At 34.2% G+C, this 24,375-nt stretch overlaps 2 protein-coding genes and 1 non-coding gene across 3 annotated transcripts; 2 read left to right on the forward strand and 1 right to left on the reverse strand.

Annotated features, from left to right (window-relative positions):
* Positions 1–2,642: 2,642 nt before the first annotated feature.
* LOC125200557 (DNA-directed RNA polymerase I subunit 2) lies at positions 2,643–14,551 on the reverse strand. Its single transcript, XM_048098206.1, has 27 exons — positions 14,201–14,551; positions 13,901–13,980; positions 13,691–13,810; positions 13,177–13,256; positions 13,030–13,093; positions 12,877–12,947; positions 12,340–12,417; positions 12,219–12,264; positions 11,324–11,504; positions 11,192–11,244; positions 10,894–10,967; positions 10,630–10,747; positions 9,754–9,841; positions 9,168–9,283; positions 8,174–8,301; positions 7,979–8,058; positions 7,404–7,642; positions 7,049–7,213; positions 6,740–6,904; positions 6,573–6,647; positions 5,510–5,613; positions 5,362–5,437; positions 4,388–4,516; positions 4,168–4,308; positions 3,727–3,939; positions 3,394–3,642; positions 2,643–3,305 (listed from the first exon to the last, which is right to left on the reverse strand). Exons 1-27 carry the CDS (start codon positions 14,415–14,417, stop codon positions 2,901–2,903), a joined length of 3,555 nt encoding a protein of 1,184 aa, XP_047954163.1. The 5' UTR covers positions 14,418–14,551; the 3' UTR covers positions 2,643–2,900.
* A 6,219-nt stretch (positions 14,552–20,770) lies between these two features.
* TRNAA-UGC lies at positions 20,771–20,843 on the forward strand. The gene has a single exon. It is a non-coding gene; the product is annotated as a tRNA-Ala (tRNA).
* A 202-nt stretch (positions 20,844–21,045) lies between these two features.
* On the forward strand, positions 21,046–24,279 carry LOC125201730 (non-structural maintenance of chromosomes element 1 homolog). The gene is made up of 6 exons (XM_048099965.1): positions 21,046–21,218; positions 21,536–21,744; positions 22,481–22,561; positions 22,921–23,160; positions 23,619–23,696; positions 23,782–24,279. Exons 1-6 carry the CDS (start codon positions 21,104–21,106, stop codon positions 24,025–24,027), a joined length of 969 nt encoding a protein of 322 aa, XP_047955922.1. The 5' UTR covers positions 21,046–21,103; the 3' UTR covers positions 24,028–24,279.
* Positions 24,280–24,375: the final 96 nt, after the last annotated feature.

Here is a 24,375-nt window from a genome sequence, read left to right on the forward strand (position 1 = left end):
AGATTTGAGAGGCATAAATCGAATTAAATAAAAAATTGCAAGATCTGTGCTGAAGTCGCGAGATAAAAGCGAAATTCAGCATTGAAATGAGCAAAAATCAGTATTTTTAGATTTTTTCCCAAATGTTCAAGCATTTTGATAAAAACAGCGAAAATCGTGAAGATGAACCTCAAAATAGTCGACTTTTACACAGAGCTCCGGCGAAAAAACAGAGGTAGCAATTTCTCTCACTAAAAATCAGTTCACATCCAACACAATTGATAATGCAAAGCTTAATACCTAGAAGAGGATGAATCTAAACCCCTTTCCTAACTAAAACATGGAATTACTATTCTACCCTTTCATAATAAATTAATCTAAAATTATTTTTTATGTGGCAAAATCTGGACCACTCATTTAATAAAAATGAGTGGCTGATATTGCATCTCATTTCTCAATTAGCATAAAAAATCTCAATTGATCACAATCCTATATATATATATATATATAAACAGTATTCCGGTTCAACCGGTTCGACCAGTGAACCAGTAACGACGCCAGTTCGCCGGCCGATCCGATTTTTAAAACATCGATTAAAAGTCAGCATAGTATTTAAGTTATTAACAAAATGTAACACAAATTTAAATTTTGTAAGTATGCTTACAAAGTACTACCTCTGTCCCTGAAAATTTGATACATTTTACCATTTCGGTCCGTCCCTGAAAATTTGATACACTTCACTTTTATCATTTTTGGTAGTGGACCCCATATTCCACTAACTTATTCTTACTCACATTTTATTATAAAACTAATACTTTAAAAGTAGGACCCACATCCCACCAACTTTTTCAACTCACTTTCCATTACATTTCTTAAAACTCGTGTCGGGTCAAAGTGTAGCAAATTTTGGGGGACGGAGGTAGTATAATTAAGTAACCATTGACACTAAATTAATTACCCGATGTATAAAGATGAGAAAGTGGTCAAGACAATAAATGGGCTTGCAATAAATTAGCTATTGCTAATCCAATTAACTACTACCTCCGTCCACGATTAAGAGTTTCATTTCTAAATGGCGCGAGTTTTAAAAAATGTTAAGAAAAGTGGGTGGAAGAAAGTCAGTGGAATAGAGGTCTCACTTGTATATATTATTTTAAATGATATGTGAGTGCAATGAGTTAGTGGAATGTGGGTCTCTTTACCATTTATGGTAATTATGAACCGGGACTCTTATTCGTGGACAGGCCAAAATGGAAAAACGGGATTCTTATTCGTGGACGGAGAGAGTACTAGTTAGTGTGTTAACACACTTTTATTTATTTTACTTTATGGCGTGGCCATAATATATAGACAATGGCTATATATAACCTTGACAAAAAAAATTAACATGTTTATGATTGAGTAGTGAATTAAAAGGCTATATGTCGTTACACGAACTTTCAGTATTTTCTGATTTTTTTTCTCCAAATTTATGTATTTTAAAATCTAAATATAGTATAAAATAAAACTCTATCTAGTGGGACCCCAACAAATAACGTGCATAATCTTCTCGGCCTTCTCAGCTTCCCTTGCTCTTCTCGTTGCACAATCCTCATGCTCGGGATGAGATATCCTTGTGCTCTCCGCACCACCGCTGTAAACCCATCTAGCACGGCCAGCATCGGCGGATTCCCAGGCGGAGATCGACGGTGGAGAAGGAGTGATGATTGCCATGTTATTCCTCTTCAACATATTGAGCAAACTTAGCATATTTAAAGAGATTATGAGTGAAGATCAAAGTTTAGCTTCACCCCTTTTGCTATTTGCAGTTGTAGTAGAATTGAGTGGAAGAAGAGGTGTATTTATATAGCTAATTAATGCCACAAGCCAATCATTGTGAAACACAGATTTATTAAAAGAATGAAATGGAAAACACGTTATGACAATATGTATCCCTTTTGACTGTTTTCATAATTAATTATTACTTCCACTAACCAATTATTGTAAATTCTTAAAAAATGAAATGAAAAACACGTTGGGATTACTATTAGATTACTAAGGAACTAGCCAGGAAGATAACATAAGCTATGATTTGATATTATTTATTTTGAATTACCAATCACATGTACATCAGTACATATAACATACCATATGATTTGAATATATAATGATTCACTACATAAGCTACAATTAATTAAAAAAAGCCATACCAACAAGTAGTCAATTTAAAATTATCGAGGAAATTATTTTATACTACTATTTGGATTTAGGAGGTACCATGGGATTAAATAATATCTAGACAAAATGGATAAGCAACCCAAAGTTGACTTTTCAAGAATCAAGATGCACATTGTAAACTTCTGTTGCAAGACGTGGTTTGTATTATTAGTAAACCCACGAGATAAAAATTATCACTTGAATATCTTTTCTCTAATCAAGAAGCTATAATCCTAAATCATGTTAATACACTCTAGTCATATTATCATAAAAAAATTCATTTTTATTACTCATTCATTTAATTTAATGAGGTTATTAATTAAACTGTTAGTACATATCAAGTTAAGAATGTAAGGGAGCTAGCAACACTACAGACTTTCTAGATCCATACGCATTTAGCATGTAAGAACATTCATGATCAACTATCTTACAATTATCACCAGAAAAAATTAATGATTCAAGAATAATTCATCAGAATAAAACTAAACATAATGAACTCAGAGTTTACAATGTTACACTAAAAATCTGGACCTCATTACAGATCAGGACATACTGAATTGAGAATCCAGAACAAAATCGACAATGAGGCAAGCAAGGTTGAAGCAGAAAAAATGCTCATCTATTCTACACACTGCATCGTCTTCCTGCCATCATCGAACGGTGTAATAATACTGTTTCCAGGGAACATTAGGTTGCCCCGAAGCACTTGTGTCTTAAGCTCCGGCTCAGTTACTTAGTTCAAGAGTCATTTTGATGTTCATGCCTGCCAATTCCGCAGCTAAATATCTGAAGACGTAAGGCATGGCAACGGTCTCCATGCCCTTACTAGTCTTGCAGGAAACACACGTAACCTTTTTCGGAGCCTTGCTAGGCAGCCTCATACCAATCATTTCACGCACTTTTTTCTGATCCGACTGGATTAGTGATGTCGTCAGGATGCTTCCACAAATGGAGCACACGTCAGCAATGTGATAGTCGGAACTCTTGTGGAGCCTGTCGTGTAACAGGTATGCAGCACCGTGTGCTAGAAGGGAATCACGTTCCATTTCCCCAAAACGCACACCACCACCACGCTTCCTTCCTTTGATAGGTTGTCTCGTCACCTGGTCAATTTTTCCTGTGGAACGAACCTGAGAAAAAACAAATACGACATGACATTTGAGAACCGAGCCAGTAGGAAATATGCAACTGATTGTGCTCCGAGAGAGAACTTCATACCTGAAATTTATCGGAAACCATGTGACGGAGACGCTGATAATATACAGGCCCAATAAATATTTCGCATGTCAGCTCCGTCCCATAAACGCCACTGTACAGTACCTCCAGCCCGTGGTGATTAAACCCACGTTTAACCAATTGCGAACCAAGCTCATCTATAAGTGAACTGTCAGATTCTGACCCGTCAGACTTCTTCATTGAGCTCGAAAAAGGTGTAGCATCCACAAAATTTCCGTCCAAGGCGCCTCCCTACAACCACACACGATCACATACTCTAAAGTCAGGCCAAGTCTGCTGATATCGAACATCAGATGCCTCACTACGTGCACATACCTTAGCAGCAATTGATTCTAAAAGCATAGCAATTGTCATCCGAGAAGGAAATGCGTGAGGATTGATGATAAGATCTGGCCTCATTCCGGTGGCTCCAGAGAAAGGCATGTCAGTATCCTGCCAAAGCTGAGAGCAAACACCCTTTTGGCCGTGTCTGCTGCTAAATTTATCACCAATAACTGGATTTCTCGGGTGCCTAAAACGAATGTTTGCCTGCATAAAGAATGAGCAAACAGTTATCAGAGTAATACCTGTACAAGCTTACCATAAGGAATACTACTAGTAGGCAGATATGAGGATTTTCAAACAGTAACAAGTGATATGTTAAAATTTAGAGATAAAAACTGAACATGATATTTCAACAAAATGTATCCAACCTTTATCTGAAGATATATTAAGAAACAAAGAATATTTTATAAGTCGAAATTGCGTACTACTTACCTTTTGCAAGTGTTTTTTGTTTTTTGAATCAACAGCAACATAGTCCACATATGCGTGATCTGAACCTTTTAACTTATTAGTTGATACTGAACTTGTAACTTCGTTATAAACGCTACAATATGGATCACCAGGACCTATGCTCTGAAATTACAAAAAACTTATGTAAGATTCAATTAGTTAGCTGAGAAACTTAAAGGAAACACATCTATACACTATCTACCTGCCCAACAAATGGTAGACCATCAGAGTCAATAAACTGATGACTTGATTTATCCACATTGCTTCTCCCAAATGATCTTTGGAAGCGATCTCCCCTGAACTTATCTTCAGCCAAGTCAACTGTTTCTGTCTGCAATGAAGTTATCGTAAATGTCAGCAGCAAACTCCTCCTAGCTAAATGTGCTATGCAATCTTCACCATCGGTACATACACAATCTGAATTTTATGCAGCACAATTTCTAAAGCAATGACTTAGTGTGACACATCAGATCTATATGAACTAGTAACCACTCACTATTTCTAAAAGAATATTGGCAGTGGACTACAGAAGCAACCCCTTCATCTTTCATATGAATTGCTATTTAATTCTTTTATTTTAAGGATGATTTATTAACACATTATAATCTTTTTTAGTTGACATTTTTTTAATAGAGTCCTGGGGTTTACGTTGATTCTATCTTACTTCACAATTGTGCCTTGTCAGCTCATTCAGTGTAGAAAAGTTTAATCAACCTCGAGCCTCGCGACTAAACATAAATTACATTCTCAAAATATTTTGGCATGTGAAAGTAGCAAGAAAACATCAAATCCATACAACACGACGATTTTCAATGGGCAAAGACACCTACTCAAATAACATGATAGCCTATTCAAAATTGTTAACTCTTTCCATCCATGCCTTTCTATTTATTTGATTGGATAAACAGAAACTATAGTGGCAGCATGGAGGGCTTGAGCCTCATACCTTTGGCATGTCTTTCTGTGGCTGAACCAACTCACTTGCACAAAACAATTGTTCCATCTCTACCTTTGTTAGAGATTAACGATAAACTAAATGCTCTCAAAACACAGAAAAATAGTGGTTCTCTGAACTCTATTAAGCATTTTTGTAGGTGATTCTAAAAGATATCCTATTCAAACTAAGATATTAACATATTGCATTTCAGTAAATAAAATGATAAAGTCTAGGTAGACCTGGTATATGTATCCACGGAACATGCCACGATCCACAGATGACTTATTTAAAACCATTGCATCCTCCATGTCATATCTGAAATAAAGAAGATATTAAATGAAACCATATTCTAATAGGTGGTCCGGAAAAGAAGAAACAATATTTTACCCGGAATATGCTAAAACTGCTACAATTGCATTAGTTCCAAGTGGACAGTCATCGATATTGTACTTTTCATATGTCTTTGTCCGCACAATTGGTGTTTGTGGGGTCTGTAAAAAAAGAAATTCACAATTACAGTAGAAAGTGAAACTTAAGCATTGAGATGCATTTTCACCTACCATACTTCCACAACAGTAATATAGAATAAGTGAACTCCTTAGGCAAGAAGGCTCAATTTATTAAAAATTAAATTAAATTAACTTGCACAAGTTATTCAACAAAGTTTCTCAATTACAACTTAAAATAAAAATATTTGGGAAAATACCAAACTTTGTGTGACATCCATAGACATCATTCCATGTCCTAAAAAGGAATGATTGAGAAAATACCCCAACATTTAACCCAAATATGTGGCATAAACCATATTAGAGTAAGAAATTAATACAAAGAAAAAACTTCCTGATTAGTTAATGGACCATAATATTAGGATTGATGGAGTGACAGAATGATAATTCCGCTGCACATTTGCGAAGGAGTTCTTGCTTGTTTAAGCCATTAGCTATATTCTATACACTAATTCACAACCACGATAATAGGGCAAAGATCTTAATAGCGCATTTCCAGTTTCTTTGAATTCATTCTCAGCAGTTCTAGAAAGTAAAACCAATTGCAGAATATATAAAACGCTTCCCGGCCAAAGAAGAATTCCGAATTATGTATAAAAATGGATTGAGATTCATAGTTGCTGAAACTCTCAAGTGCTCGACCTTGCAAATGGGCTACCTGATCACTCTGCTAACTACTATACTTTGAAAATGCATATATACTTCAGAGGCACCAAAAATATTCAAATTTTATGCTAAACAAAGTTGGGTCAACCACAACAGCCATTTTGTAAACATCTATTTCTAGAATTAAACTAATATACAATTGAATTCAATGTAACCAGGATCACCAAAAATGTTCAAATATAAGACATAAAACCCTTTCATAAGTTAAGGATAACAGGAAAGCACATGGAAGAATTCACAGCCACCAATTTGGAGGGCATGAAAGAACAAGGGCTAACCTGAAGATGATACAGCTTTTGATCAGCTCGAGCATTTAGAGATTGACAAGAAAAACCCATTGTTTGTTTTGCCATCTGTTCAAGTTATTGAAAAGTTTAAAAATGCAAACTTTGCATGGGGAAAGGGAAAGATATTAATCCTCGTCCAAAATGAAGAGATGAAAAACCTGGCACTGGTACATATTACGAGGACTCTGATTGTGGTCAGACCAAGGTGTAAGATTTCCAACAACACTCAATATTCCAGTTGGATGAATTTCAGCATGAGTTGCAGGAAAAACATCCTTCCTTCCACCATTTCCTCCATCAGGACAACTTATTTCCATGTAAACCTAGACAAGCACACGAACATGTTATAGCTTGCAAAATCTTGATAGAGGATACTGCGGATAAAGAAGAAAATTTAAGTTTCAGCCTATTCATGTATCACAGAGATACAGACAGGCAATGCAATGTCACAAAGAGCTTCTACCCACCTGCTCAAAGGGACCTATGAGCTCAATATTATTGCTCTTTTCAGAAGGTATTTGGAGATTCTGCACTGGACGAACAAATCTAGATGCAGATGTGAACAGGTATAAGCCAGGGTAAGCCCCACCCATGCTCAAAGGAACATAACCAACCTCAAGATCTTCAGGTATCTGCAACATTTTAAAGAATAAAATGGTGCAATTCAAAATAAAACAGATAGATCAGGAAAAATTATGAACCCACGGTGAAAGGAACATAATCAACATCAGGATCTTAATTTATCTGCAACATTTTAAAGAATAAAATGGTGCAATTCAAAACAAAACAAAATAGATCAGGAAAAAATTATGAATAACTCACCTCTGAAGCTTCTGCCTTGAACCTCCGCATATGGGAGACAGCCTTTTCTATTATATTAGAAGCAATAGAACCCACTACACGACCATCTAGAAGAACAGGAAGTACTTCAGGAGGGCCAGCTAGCAGAAGCTTCGGCAATGCTGGAGTCATTCCAATGCTTACCAAAACTTTTGATATTGACTTCCGGATTTCTAGGAAGTCTTTTAATTTCCCTTTTGAATCATAATATGAAGTTAACCCTGCCAAAGAGTAATATATGCCATCACATTCAATTTATTTCCACAGAAGAATCACTAAAGTAGTAAGCCTATAAAACTCATTCGTAAGCAATCTTGTATCGTAAATTCTAAATTTTTGCCGATTGGTTGTCTTTGTTCCTATCTGCTGTGACTGTCATTAGACTAATTACAGAATAGTTTCTTAGAAACATAGTAATGGCAATTCTGGAACTAATTAAATCTTCATATACTTCTACTAATAAAATTCCAGTATGTTTTACCGTCCAATTCACTGAGTGGAAGGAATAACTCTTAATAACCCCCAGATGAAAATATAAATTTAAAGTGAGTACTTACGGCAAGAAGAAGTCATATGGTTCAGCAACCCACATGGCTCACCATCGGGTGTGTGAACAGGACACATAAAGCCCCAAGATCTGCACCGTACATATATCATTAAGTAGGAAACAGATAAAACGACATGAAGAGACGAAGAACATGCAAAGAAACTATATCCACAGAATCTCCAAGTAATAAGGTACTAGAGCATACTCAGGCAACAACTTCCGAACACTTGTTGTACGAAGCCCAGCAAATGCAGCACCCCGATGAACAGCTCGAAAGTGTGAAATGAAACGCAGATAGTTTAATCTCTCAGCCATAACTGTCATCCCAGCTCTCTGCAAGTAGCAACCGAGAATAGAACAAAGACCAACAGAAAATTAGTAATATTTCATGGAGTTAAGAATCAATAAAATAATCAGAGTAAGGTGACATCTAGTGCCCCATAGTCAAATAGAAGGTGGGAATTTGTGTCACTTAGAGATTCCCACCAGTACAAGCCATATGTAACGTAACAAAGATATATAATCTGATCTAAAATGCAGCCTCAAAAGCAAAATTTTAGACAAAAGAGGCTGGTGTAAAGCTTAATGAAGTTAGAGATACTCCAGGTTCTACACTATGTTCTAAGTAATAGTAGTTCATACAAGAGATAAGTATAACCAAGGAAGCATACAATGTATCAATGTGATTTTACAGTGGTATGGTTCTTATTCTCTATAGCCTAGAAATTGCACAAGACATTTTTAGCATGCTTATGATAATAAAAACACCAAAAGTTTGATAGATACTAGTACATATGACGTTCAGAATCTTAAGATAATAAATTAATCATGTATCCTTTCAAATCAAAACAATCAACTTACCAATTATTAATCTTATTCCCCATTTCTATTGCGAAGATATGTGGTACTTATCTTATCTGGCATGGTAAACTATATTATCTATAAATATTCAGCATGTGTTATGTGTGAAACATTTGAAAGAAAAGACTGTTATTTCAACAAGTAGATTACAAGAGTTTGCTTATATTTTCCAGTAGTTTAGGGGTAAATTACGAATTTATATTGAAAGAATATGATACTCAAATAACAATCACAAGATATATTTTAAGATGAAATGGTATATGAATACATTCCAAATGTTTTTAATGCGCATAAGTTGTGACTTAATACAATAATGGAGGGTCCTGTTGCTTCTGTACCTGCTGTAAATCTAGACCTGATTGTGTGTTCAACCTTCCAGTCTTCAGCAAATTTTCAATAGCTGCCCCAATTTGCTTCGGACCACTTTTATCAATGACTTTCCTAGCATCTGCCACTGCCATTAACATATTCAAAGCACATAAAATGTCAGGACAACAACGTATATTACAATTCTTAATATATCCTCAAGCTCTGAGCACAAGACACCATAAGAGTTCAAATGACAATAGCAGATAATTTCCAGATAATCATTGACAATTTTTGACTGATCAGCATATTACACAGAAGTTTCAAAACAGTGCAATGACATCATCACCACTCTATTCGTGGAAAATCTGTTATCCATTTTATTCCCATAAAGTTTACTACGGAAATGTAATTGTTTGTAGCAAATCTAACATCCATGTTGAATTTGCAAAATTGGTCAAAGACCATGATTTATCTGGCAATTAACCCCTTATAAAAAGCCTACAAGGAAGTTTTATCATCTGTACAAATGTAATGCTACATATCTATAAAACTACAGATACCACACAACAAAATCAAAAGGACACCAAGCTAAATTATATGGGAAGTGTAGCATACCACTGCTTAATTCAAATTTTTTGTCGTCTTTGTCTACTTCATCTTGTAGTAATCGTTTTGCCCTCAGTAACCAGTCTTGTAATTTTTCCTGTACGAATTACGATACCGAAATAATGATACCCTAAGAAACACCCAGGACACCAGAAAGATGCTAGAGAAATCAACAGAACAAATATTCTGAGACAGTGGATGAAATTTCTTTATAATGTTACAGCAAATAAGCCAATTAAGTAACAACACACTGTGTCAAGATCAATTTAACCAACTGTTTAGAAACACTCATTTTCTGCTTTAAGAAGGACGAAGAGGATAAGATAACAGTTACATATTACCAATATGAAGCTTCTTAGGAAATAAAGGCAGTGACAAAATTACAATTCCAGGGTACTTGCCTAGTACCAATTACAACTCAATTAAAGTTATACACCGTATTAAATACAGAATCGATAGAGGATAACAACAAGGGATTTATTTTATACTGTTTTGACTTATCAGGGTTGTCTGCTCATCCATAAAGAATGAGCATATCCTGCAACAGGTTCACAACTCAAGGCACATGTGAATGAAAGTTCATGAGTGAACATGAATATTTTCAAGAACAGTTCATCGCTCATACTAGGAGTACTACTATGGCATCCATGACAATTCGATTCACAGAGCAGTTCGACACATTCTTTCTCTGAGGAATGATATTATGATAATAGTCCTCTTTTTAGTTTTTACAGTTGGAATTGTAACATGTGGTCCTATATAACCAGTGATACATCAACAATTACATAGAAAGTGAACTTAAGGATGGAGTAAAACTAAACCAGATGGATATTGAAGTTATCCAGAAAATAATGTATCCATGGGTACTAAAAAACAGAGTTTTACCTTGAGATAAATAGTTATTAGGTGGCCAGGCAGTAGAACCTCATGGTGTTGTAAAGAATCAGGGTTGTCTGGTACTGATGTGTGGTCAACCAGAGAAAACAATTTCTGCAGCATTAAACTAAATTGAAAAATGAATCAGCAAGAAAATGTCGTGTGAGCCTATATAAATGTGGAATAGCCAAATAAGTAAAAACAAGACAGCAGATTATCTAAAAATCTGTCCATGTGAAAAACTAGAATGAGGTGAAAACAAGAGACACTAACATGAGTAGATTGAACTTGTCAATATTGTCATCTAGATGGACAAATATGTAATCTCTTAACACAGCATCCGCAACCTGCAAAACCAAGGCAGGCACGACTGAGAAGTGGACTTGTACACTCTTTATATTATATTTACAGATTTATAGAAGGGGTGCGAGCAGCTTGATAGCATATTTGGATACATGATTTTCTGAGTCTAATATGAAAGGTTTTTATTGCATGAGATATGTTATTTGATCAACTTTGTATCCTTTAGTGAGAGCAGTAAAAACAATTGCCATAGAAGAGATGAACTTACATCAGAGTAGCTTTGTTTTTCCAGTCCCACCATAACAGCCTGGAAATGCTCACCTGATAATATAAAAGCGTTAGAACACAAATGCAATAAGCTCATGTGGAACGCAAACAGGGTGTAGTTATCGCTCAGTACCAATATGTTGTAGACACTGAGTGCGAGTATAGAGTTTGAAATTCCGAAGCTCATTCAAAATAATTTGTGCTCTTTCACCAATGAGTTGAGTGCCAACAGATCCCTTTCCTCGGTCATACTTTTCATTGTAGCTGGATGTTATACTCGCAAAGATTTCAAGATCAGTCGTCTCTGTCAGAGCCTACATAGAGCAGAATGTGAGGAAAACAGAAGCAGTAGCAACGATTTGCCTATAAACTTTCCAAGAGCCTCCGAGTCCATGTATTAAGATTAACCAACAGATCTCATGCTTTAATAATTTCACAACAATTTACATCTGGCCTAAATATAAATCGTCTTGCACTGCACCCTAATTTCACTCCCGCAGTGTTCCTACACTAATCCATTATCCTTTTACCTAGTCTCTGATTTCCTAAACTAGCCTATAGAGGTATCATAGCTTGCATAAAAGCCAAATCAATAGTTGATTTTCAACCTTAGGACCAGAATCAAAACTTCGTACTGAAACATAGTGCAGAGTACATAGGCATGAGTCATGGCAAGCATTATGAGAAAGTTCTCTCATTTTGAGTTACAAATCCAATATTTATCTAAATCAGAAACAATATTTATTCAAATGGTTCTTTTATTCCATTCAATCTAAAATGACCAGTTGACCACCATACTGCAGGAATGATAATCAATAAAATGATTCTTTACCAAATTACTTACTCCATAGTCATTAGTCAATCATTTACAAACAGTACGAGCTGAAAGTTATCCACCAATGAATAGAAAACCAATGACATGTATAAGTTTACACTTATTTGTAACACATAATACGACAGGTACAGTGAAACTTCAAGAGCAAATCAGAATAATAAAAGCCCCAAAAGAGACAAGAAATGCACATTACCATTAATATGATTCCAACAGGAAGCAAATACTCCCTCCCTTGTATCCTAGCAAATAAAACAACGTTAGACTTTCATAATTTCACCATATGAGAAAATTTCACTAAGTACTGAAGTTCTCACCAGAACCCAAGCCTTGCACTCCCACTATTAAGGTAGTATAGTTTAACTGAAACGGCAGACTGGTCTTCTCTAACACATCTGAACGTTATAAAGAATACCAAAAAATATCAGAGTTCAAAAGAACTATACATAGGACAATAGATTTGCGACTGGAAAAGTATCAGGAAGTCTTCATAGAAGTTTAGAAAAACAATGAGCATGTGAATTTGAAGAACAACAGTAAGCATGTATCTACCGTACCCAGATAAGATGGAACACAAACAGATATTACCTTTTTTCATTTGGCATAATAAAAGCTAATAACATGCCTACCACAACCCCAAATATAGCTATGAGATAGACCAATGAGGCTGTCGACTAAAAGCTACACAAATTTCAAGCATCAAGTTCTGACATATATGATGGTCGATAGAAAGGGAAAGAACAAAAAATGACAAAGCATCATACAAAACCCCACTACATCTACTAAATCAGATTCCTAAACATGCACCTTGAAGCAATAACAAATTAAAACAGTCAGATAGAAAGGAAAAGAACCTTATGACTACTGCTTTATCTGTATAACCTTCACGCCGTTCACGAAAAGAATTCCGCACCATGCTCGTTGGCTATGCAAAATTACAAGAAGGTGAATAGACAGTAAAAAATCTACAGCAACGTACACTTAGGGAATAGGAGGATTTTACTTACATAATTTCTCTTTGGGAGTACCACAAGACGAATAACTCTCTCAAGTCCATTCAGGATAAAGTATCTGAAGAAAACACAATCATACGGTAAAGAGGTTAAATCATGTCCAGAACTTAAAAGATTCATTTAAAGGGGCAGCATACTTACCCTCCCATTTCTGAAGGCTCTTCTTTGAGTGAAACCAATTTCTTGGGAGTTTCTGCCGCCCTAAGATGACATTTTTTGGACTACACAAAAGCAAAAGTGTTGTGTCAAGTTTAGAAGCCTAAACAAATTCAATGAGAGCTCATACCTAGAGATCAAACCAATTTACATGCCTTGCTCTTAAGGAGTATCACACTATATCTTAGAGATAATCACCTATTTTTATTACTTTCTGTTTAAATCATCTCTTTCATTAAGTCTCTAATTTTAGAGGATTGAGGGAGTACTACTATTCAAACCATCTTTTACGTAATTTGTATCAACAACTTCTATGAGTATGGTCAAACAAGGTAATACTACATAGAGTTTCTCTCTTCTAAGAGTATTTTTCAAATAAGGATCAATACTAGTTAAAAACAAAAGATAATTTAATGTAAACTCAAGTTATAATATAGAGCTTAACACACATAAAACATCCCCAATTTAAGATTGGGCATCAAGTTATCATATCAATTACCTTTAACATGATAGGAAACTGCCCAAGATTAATTTGATCTCTTATGACTCCTCCATCACCGTACTGAAAATTCAAATTCGCCATGAATGTCCCAGAATACGAGAGTTTTGCTTGCCTACACTGCTCCAGCCACACACAGATATAGCATTAGCCTCTGGCATAGGGTTTGATTGGATATAGATACCAAAGCGTAACAATAACAATGCATACCTCAAAAGGATATAATGGATCTGTCATAACTTTAGAAAACTCCTTTTGAGGATTATATATTTCCGGATCAGAGAGCCAAAGTATGTCGGGGTTAAGAATCAACCAATAAAGATCAAAACTTGAACTATAGCAAAGCATAGTAAGCTCAAAACATGACCAAGAAAACAATTTTCCACCTCAAGCTACAATTTTTATGTCATATTTAATCAGAGAAAAGAAAAGCAACCAAAAATCAATCCCAAACTAGAAAACTCAACTAAAATTCAACGGAATTTGATTATAAATCAATCAAAAGGATATTTCTAAGCTTGAGCTTGGTTGCAGGATCGAGGACTTCGACGGGTTTGACGTTCTGCATCATGACATAGAGGCCTTGCTGAAGCATATAGTCGAATGATTCAATATGGTGGCGGAAAATATCGCGTAGAGCTTCATAGTCCTTCTCCTCCGCCAGGTGCGGCCGCCTTACAGCCTTTCCGACCTTGTCTTCTTCGTTAACTCCCGTGCTCGCACCCATTGGCGGCGTTGGAGGAGCTTCAAGTATTAAATAATTTGGATGGAGAAGGAGGGGGAAGAGACAGAGGAGTTGGAGAAGTCCGGCGCCGGAGAGCAATTTGCGAGGGAGAAAGGGAGAAGGAGGCGCTGGAGAATTTGTAAGGGTTTAACGCAATTCTCCATTAATATAGGAGTAGTATTTATTTGGTTTTTATTTGTTTTTATTATATTGTTGTTTTACCTTTATACATGAACAAATAATTATAAATAATACTGACATAAAATAGTCTCGGGAATATTTTTTTTCTAATTTTGTTAACTTTACATCTATAATATCGATACTCTCCTTTTTAGTGTGTTGCACACCGTGATATTCAATAATATAGAGTATTGATTTATTTTTGAAATATAATGAGATTGAAAGATAATTAATCCTTTTTCACTTATCTTTCCCTTAGTATAATTATTCACTAGGAGTAGTCTATAGTACTCCCGCCAGGAGTAAAAACTTAGTAGTCAATCCTCGTCAAAGTGTCAATCCTATTTGGTATGCTCCACTAATAGAAATTTGACAACTGGAAAATACATATAGTCATGTTTCCAACTAGATATATAAACAATGGAAACATTAAATTATATGGAAAGTTTCTTTAAATTCCATGTATAATAAATAAATACACTACATATGAAAGAGATATTCATTATTCTATTTATTTAAATAATTAATCATCATCACAATTATTGTAAGTCATTTTATACTTAAATATACATGACCTAGACAATAATCATGAAAATTGATTAAATATTGGAATATATAGTAGTGTTAACATAAATACGGAAAACGATCACGTCACCGTTTTAGATTTTAGGTGATTACTTTTTTTTCTCTTTATTTATATATACAAAAGTTTAGATAAATAAAACATGTAATTATAACTGCAAGTTTATTAGCGTTGAATACTTATAAATTAAATTAAAATATAAAGAATTATGAAGTGTATAAATTAAATTAATTATATGACTAATTATATAACGTATTTTTTTGTTTAATATTTTCATTGCACATTGATTGCATGAATATTATATACTGAGTGCTATGTTAAATTATAAAAATAATTATATAATAATAAGATGATCTAAAAATTAATACTAGTACATTTTATCCTTTTCAATATACAATCAAAAAATTCCATAAATAACATTTAAATTTAAAATTATAAAAAACTAAAACTACTATAGTAAAAGTGATAGTGATCCCCAATTAAAAAATTTAATTTTATCAAAGTTAATTGATAATAGTTAATACCTGAAATGTCACCATGGTTTCATAATAAAATAAAACAAATAATGTTCTAATATAAAACTACCATTTTTGTATATTTATGTATAAAATGACTTGACAATAATTGTGATGATGATTAATTATTTAAATAAATATAATAATGAATATCTCTTTCATATGTAGTGTATTTATTATACATGGAATCTAAAGAAACTTTCCATATAATTTAATGTTTTCATTATTTATATATCTTGTTGGAAACATGATTATATGTATTTTCCACTTGTCAAATCTCTATTAGCAGGGCATACCAAATAGGATTGACACCGTGGTGAGGATTGACCACTAAATTTTTACTCCTCCCGCCGGCTCCCAGTATTAAATATTGACAGATTTTCAAAAATATAATAAAAAGTATATTTATAAAAGTTAGTGGAATGTAGATCTTATATTATTAATTTTATACTCTATCCATAACAATTTTAGTCCATTTCACAAGAATATGCACTTTTTTTATTTTGGAACTCTTTTTTATTCTACTGAGAGGAGTTTATTCTCCATAACAATACTTTAATTACTTTTCCTTTTTATCTCCCTTTCACTTTTTCAATTGTGCAACTCGTGCTCAACCCTTAGTGCATATTATTGTGAGGCGGGAGAGTAATGAAATATAGTAAGTGGAATGTGAGTCCATTAACAAAAGTAGCAAAAAATAATAGTGTCAATTAATTGAAGATGGACGAAAAAATATTTGGTGGTAATTAATAGGGGACGTAAGGAGTAATTAATTGTACAGGGCCCAAGCCCAACTGAAGTCTTCTTCCCCAATTTTATGTCTCTCATTCTCACAACTAGTGCTATGCACTGGTCATGTGATTTTCATTATTAAAGAATAGTAATAATTTTAGAAAGTGTGACATAAATAAGAATAATATCATATGTAATTTTAGAGAATAAAAAATATAATTCTCAAGTTACATTCTAAGTAAAGCATTTTGTATTCTGCATTAGATTTTATATTTTATGAGTTGAGAGGAGAAGGATAATGTATGAGATATGATATAGTGGAGATAATGATAGTTACATTATAAAAAAAACGATAATTAGGGTAAGAAATCCAATCCCTGACCCCCACCCTAAAAAAAGAAAAAAAAATTGTATCGCTTACAATGGAGCAGAGGGAGTAAATACTACTAATTCTTTATTCTCTTTGTCTCATTAAAAATGAAACGTTTTTCTTTTTTAGTTGTCTCATTAAAAAAGAAACGTTTCCTAAAATAGGTGTTCCTTATTGAGTTTTTCCTTATTACACTTAAAATTATTAATTAAATTACACTAATTACTCAATTCTTAATTTACGGTTCAAAAAGAAAATGTGCGAGTAGCATGGGATGGAAGGAGTACAATAATTGTGTTATCATTATAGTACTCCCTCCGTCCCGTTTAAGATGACACGTTTTCCTTTTTAGTTTGTCCCAACTAAGATGACACATTTCCTTTTTTGGTAACTTTCTTTCTCCAATTAATACACTCAACCACTTTTTCTCACTCATATTAAAATATCTATTTTTCTTTATCTCTCTACTTTAATACTTACACACACCTTCTCTCTCTCCAATTAAACACTTTAACCAATAACCACTGGCGGACCCAGTAACAAGAGAGGGAGGGCTTAAGCCCCTACCCAAAAGATTTTTTTTTGTATTTTTCTACTTATAAAATTTTCGAAATCATGGAAAACTAAGTTTAGCCCTCACTAAATTAACGCTGCAGAAGGTTAAATCGTTGAAAACTGAAGGATGATAGGGGCTGATTTGAAAATCTTAGAATTGCAGATATAACAACAAGAAATGATTTTGGGTGTCTTAAGGAAGAAGATGATGCAGGCCCTATAAAAATATCATTATTTCAATTATTATTGGTCTCGGCAAACGTGATATAGAGATATAAAGGCTATTATTGGTTTTCCAATTAATTCTTTATTTAGTTTAGCATTGGAAACTTTTTTTTAGGCTCTGACTTTTATAGTTAGTATTTTCAATTTTCCAATTCTTTCTTTGCTCAGTTTAAAACCAAAGTGCAGATTTGAGAACACCAAAATGAATGTGTAAATATGAACTATTTCATTATTTTGATTAGGTATAACCACATTTGTTGATTAGTAATTTTTCGAAAAATATGAAGGAATATTTTGAATCAAATCCACTTTTTAAGAAAAAAAAATCACTTTTTAAGGATGCATGGTGTATTTGCTAAAATTAACAAAAATGAAATGATATATGTATATAAGTCATTTCAAAATAAAAAGTGAAAAGTATATTTTGATTATGTAAAAAATTTAGTAAAGCTCCTATCGAAAAAAATTCCTGCGTCTCTCCTTTTTTGCAGTCTAACAGATCTTAGGACTCATGAAGAATGAGTTTATCCAGTGAAGAAAAATGGATACGACACAAATAATAGTATAATAATATTAAATAATAAAGACAACAAAAAAAAAACTGAAAAAAATAGCCAAAATCGGATACAAATGCAAGGGAGAAGCAGAAGTATGTAATTTTGGAGAAGAGAGTGAAATGGACATGGAAAACTAATTGATGGTGATAGGTATTTGTAGAAAAACTTAGTGCCTTTGGCTCTGTTTTTAAATTTTAATCAAATAGTCACAGTTTTCTAAAATAAAAAACTTTCACAATAACCCAAAAATAAAAGCTTTCACAATAACCCATGCCATGCTCTGTCTTCTGGCGTGCGAGTAAATTTTTATTACTATCAACAGTTTTCCCGCCAAAAAGGGCATAAGTGGTATTTCTAAAAAGTTTCACAAAACTGTCTCTTTATATATTGATAGATTTTGCATCGCAGACAATGGGTGACGGCATCCATGAGCCATGGCGATGTGACTGATCTGGCACCGAGTCAAGAGAATAATTCTGGAGGCTGTGGGGTCAGGGACGGCAGTGGGGTTGGCCGACGCCACCTCCCTCCACGCTAGAGGTATATTCCTCCAAATCTAGACTCAAAAGATTCATTCAGAATTAAAGATTACTGACAATTTTTTTTTTGACCTGATTTTGGATATATATGTAATAATTATTTTTGCTCTCTTATTTTTATATACGAGAATTATAATAATGTTTTGAAATTTTTATTGTAGATTGTTGACAAGGACTTTATTATTACCAAATTCATCTACTATAACAAAAGGAACTCATAATTTACATTAAAATAAGAATAGATTAATAAAATGTGCATCCCTCATGTGTTACATTGATTCTTAGTTAGATTTCATCTGTTAGATGTCATATTTTTCTTTCTATATAATAGTACATTATTTTTTTTAATAAATAGTAATACAACCAATTACGTTTTATATCTCTCTCCAATATTACTCCAACTACTTTGTTCACCTTACAAGATGCTAAACAATAGAAAGTCATAACAATATAATGACTTATGCGTGGTGTTTGATCATACAAAAAATACTACGCATTTAGCTCAATAATTTTGTACCGCCATACTTTATGAAAGGATATGCGAGGTGGTATTCTGATTTTAATTTCTTAGATTTTAAATTCTTAATTTTGTATGAAAAGGGGCATTAATATACTCGTAACATTTTGTCAGAAGTATCTTGTTGTTATTTCAAATACTCGTGTGGTCGACCACAAACATATAGTATATCATCCCTTTAATTGATGTCGTAAGATAACATACTAAAATGTCAAATACACACACCATTATTGGATCTTCAATCAAAACTGATGGAATATTGAGTAGAAAATTGTCTCCATTTTCTTTCTAAATCTGTATTTTTGAAGATCCATTTATGAAGTGTGTATCATGTTTTATAATTGTGAAAGGGATTTACCCTAATTCTTTGCCAACCAGTTTGCAGTGATAGATGGTTTTCTGAAAATACGTATAAACTAGAAAGAAAAAGAAAAAAAAAACGAAATCTAACTAAGTAGCAATTGACATGAGATTATACAAACTACAACTCCGAAATTTATGATAGTATTAAAAGTCATAATTGAGCATACTAAGTCATAAAGAAATTGACACAAATTTAAATTTTGTAAGTAAGATTGCAAAGTAGCAATTGACACTAGATTATCCAATCGAAAAATCATAAAGTGTTCAAGGAAGAAACTGACATAATAAATCAAAACCTAGTTAGCAATTAGTTATTGCTAATCCAGTTAACCACATTAATTCAATTCTATTTAAGAACTAAGTAATGCTAGAAAAATTGATCCCACCATTAAAGTTGAAGAGGCTTTGAGACTTGTACCCCACGAGCACCGGTGGTAATAGCACCAGTACCACTTATTCGGCGGCATCGGCGGCAACGGCGGATTAACAACTTGCATAGGCGGTGGCTCGCAGCCTCGGCCCATGACAGGTGGCAGCGGCGGCGGCAAACCGTAGCCGGGGGATGAAAGTGAGGGGTGGAATATTAGTGAAACCATGGTGATGAAAAGCATGATGGGATAAACCCTCATTGTGTTAGGGTTTTAAGTTGTAACACACCTTTCAAAATTAGGGTGAGGTAGAAATTGAAATTTGAGACTATAAATAACCTTGGCACAAAAATTAACATGTTTATGAATATGCTTAATTTGATGATTTGTTAAATAATTTTTTTTGGTCTTATAAGTTTTATGGTAATATGCCAAACTTAATTAAAAGACAGTTATGGAAATTATTGGAGTGAAAAAAGTTACTAAACGGCGTTGCATTAGTTTGTTAGTGAAGTAAATAAAAAAAATATTTAGTTTCCGTATCAATTAGTCATCTATGTTAGTAGAAGATTGATTACCATCGAGACCTCTTTGATATACGTACCTCAAATTAAAGTAGTAACAAATTAAACCGGCTCTCAATGTAATGAGAAAATTAACATTGTTACAAATAATGATTGGTTTTTTATATTTTTAAGTAATAAGAGCATGAAATTACATGATAATTATAAAAACATTTTCCTTTTATTCAATAAATCGATGTTCGAGTCAAGGTAAATGAAAAATTACTCATATTGATAATTTGTAAAATAAACTTGCTATATAAGTGTAATTTCTGGTAATACAACCAAAGGGGATGTAGCTCAAATGGTAGAGCGCTCGCTTTGCATGCGAGAGGCACGGGGTTCGATCCCCCGCATCTCCACATTTTTTAAAAATTTATAAATTTTATATTAGTAGTAATATTGTGAAATTAATTTTTAAATATTCTTTCGTCAATAAAGTTGCTCTAAAAAATTTACGCACTAACATTTTCCCGCCAATTCGAAATTCAGTGATAGTCATTCCATTAATCACGCATCTTAGTATTAAAAATAAAACAATTCTCTGCAAGTGAATATCTGTCTTCCAATTTCCTCAGCGAGAAGGAGAAGAAGCCATTTCTGTACTCATCGTTAAAGAAAAATGGCGCCGCTGAGTTGGCGGCACCATACCCTAATACAGTCGCTGCTGTCGCGTGGCCCGCTCAACGAAGACGATTTCTTCTCTATTTTCTCGCAACTCACTGTCAAAAATTCAGGTTAAATATGTGGAGTATTTTCTTCGCTTATTATTTTGTTAGATTCAGCTCTCTCTCTCTCTAGAATATTACACCGTGATTGATGATAAACTTGAAGGATTTTCCTAGGGTTTCGGAGTATTTTTTAATTTTACTCAGTCTGAGAATTTCGTATCGGTATACTGAATTACACTTTCCTGTTAGTGCAAGTTTGCCGCTTGTTTATGAATCTGCTTGAGCTGCTGAGAATGTTGAATTTTACTTGATTTGGGGGAATATGTTTACCTTCTGACTTGAATTTCAGAATAGTGAAAAATTTCATCTTATGTTGTTGTTAGGGTCACGGCAGCAACAAGAGCGGAAACTGTTCAATGAGTTTCTCAGGAAGATAAATGCAGAGTTGAGCTTTGTGCAGTTGGAACTGCGAGCATGCCGGAACCAGTATGATGGCCATGTGTATTACGGCGTTGTCAACAATGTCGAGGATGACCAGTCCAAGCTTGGGACAAAGTACACAGTTCCTCAGATTGCTTTCTACAAAGGCATTGTAAGCTTCTTTATGTTTTTCGTTTCCTTGTTCATGCTTTCGGAATACTGTATGGACATTCAGCTGTAATTTGTTCTATCGAGGCTTGAAAATCACTGTCAAAAAATAGAAGTAAGGGATATGACAAAGTGACTAGATATTAGTATTCGAGAAAGCCGGGAGGATTGCGGTGCACATTTTCTTATGAGAATTTGCTGTTGATGGGCTGAACAGTTATAGTACTTCATTGGATAGCTTTTCTTAGTTTGTGTGTCATATAAGATGGCGGCATTAACACTCACCCCAAGTTTATCACAGACATTGACAAATCATCCTTGAGCCTTGATAGAATGTGGGATATATTTTCCTTGAGGATGTACATAACAATATTAATGATAATGGCCTTTTACATAAGTGAAGCAAGTTTAGTTACTTTGTTATAGCCGACATATGTGTCTGTGATTTGTTGCAGTGAACCACCAACCATGAAAAACAATTTCGAATCATGTACTAATAAACTTGTAATATGAGCTACAATTTCGAAATTTGTTCTGCTTCTGATGGATTTACTATTTCATAGTTATCTTAGAATATTAGGTGGATAATGCTGTAATATAATTTTCCTATGTTTGTGAATTGGCTCTTTATCTGCAACATATTTTACTATATATTCATATATGCTAAATTTGCATACCTACAATGAAATTGAGCGTTTTCCTTTGTGTCGTGCTTGGATTTTATTGGAAATTGATATTAGGTTGAAGCTATTATACACGATGCTGAAGGTGAAGGCTGCATTTTCAATACAGCTGCTCTATACATAAGGCTAGAAACACAGGTTTGTGTCTTGACGCCTACCCTTTTTTGTTATAAGGATGACTTGATATCTTGAGGAGCAAGTTCCTGTCAGCCATCCCTGTTCTTGTTCCAAGTATTTGTTAATTGTTTGTTGAAATATGATTACAATTAGAGCAGGAGAGCGAAGTCCAAGATATAGGGCAAATAAATTTTGAAATATAGAAACCTTGCTTCCTCATCAATTATTGACTGGATGAATATGATTACATCATGCATACATCTGGGATTGAACTCAGAACAAGATTCTGAATAATATCGTAATTTATTTAATTATGTTTTTCCCATAATTAATTTTTAAATATAAGTACCATCTATTGGCAATTTCTTGTATAACTGCAGGTTCATGGGGCAAACGATTCCCAATCTCAGGGAGTTGCTAGCCAGATCCCCCCTGCATTTAAGAATTTCTCCATGGCACAAAAGGAAAAAACTTTAGATCAACTAGTGAATGACCAGTGGCTTTGCTCAATGCCAGAAGGAAAAATTGGTATTGGAGTTAGATCATTTCTAGATCTGCGTAGTTGGTTTCGGACTAATGAGGTTCCTGCATGTGAAGTTTGCAATGAGGCTGCCATCAAGGTACCCTGATTTACATCTATTCTTCCTCCATTTTTATCAGTTAATTGATATGGATCATGCACTTAAAATTTTGGATCACTATGCAGATGTCTTCTGTTTCATAGTTTACATAAATGTTGGATATATATAAATCTCTTTAGCTATTTTGAACTATTACTGTAAAACAAACTATGCATTAGCTCATAAACATCATAAATCATCATTTTTCCTTTTTCTGGGAGACCGGTCATTGGTATGTTAAGGTTTACAGAAACTCAGCAAGGCTCTTGATTATATGGGCTGATATGTTCTCTTTGGAAGGTCAGAACTTGTCTTATTAGACACCAACACTCCGTGTAACAACCTTTATTACTGGATTAATCACAAAGTCTTGAGAGCCCGTCTTACCAAATTATATAGTAGTACTTACTTGCTTTTGCATTTGAAAATGATATCTCCGCACTGTTTACCATGAGCAGGCTCAACTTTGCCCCAATGAAGCTTGTAACGTCCGACTTCATTCCTACTGTCTGCAAAAGAAATTCTCTGGACAAAGGGTACCAAGATATCTCGTACTACTATATTTGCATCAACAATATTGTTGCTGAGGCTGTGAATTAATGCATGAACGGCGCTTTTCAGGTCGAAAGAGTTTGCTCGGGTTGTGGCACGCAGTTGCAAGGCTCAACAGTTAAAGAAGAGCTCATAGAAGAAATAAGCAATGCAAATGGTTCTTCTCAGAGACGTGCAGAATCTTCTAGAAAGAGGAGACGTAGACCAATTCAGGAAGCTAGTGCTGACATTGACACCGCAGGAGATGATTCTCCTCCTATGTCGAAACCAAAAAGAGCGACTAGAAGCTCTGCTCGGCTCAGTGCTGGTGAATGAGGATGCTGCCTATTTTTTGACTACTTTCCCCATATAGAACTAGTTCTGTGTGGTGCTGAAAGTTAATACAGTCTTCTGTAAATGTTTTATTTCCTTTTGAATCCTGTAAATGGTAGCCCGGTAGATTTCGTGGTATGGGCTCATTCGGCCCGACCCATTTGACATCACTAGCTCGAACTGGCGCCTCGAGTTTCATGTAGATCATCAGCGAACTTCGCTTCTAGAACCTTTCAAGTATCATTGAAGATTGCATCTCTTAGCTGGTAAAATAACTTTTTACAAATTAAGTAGTACTAGTAATTAACCACACGAGGTTGGCTGAAGTCTTTACAAACTTTTTTTTTCTTC

The sequence above is a fragment of the Salvia hispanica genome, chromosome 1 (assembly GCF_023119035.1).
Source record: "Salvia hispanica cultivar TCC Black 2014 chromosome 1, UniMelb_Shisp_WGS_1.0, whole genome shotgun sequence".
In the NCBI taxonomy this organism is placed as follows: Eukaryota; Viridiplantae; Streptophyta; class Magnoliopsida; order Lamiales; family Lamiaceae; genus Salvia; species Salvia hispanica.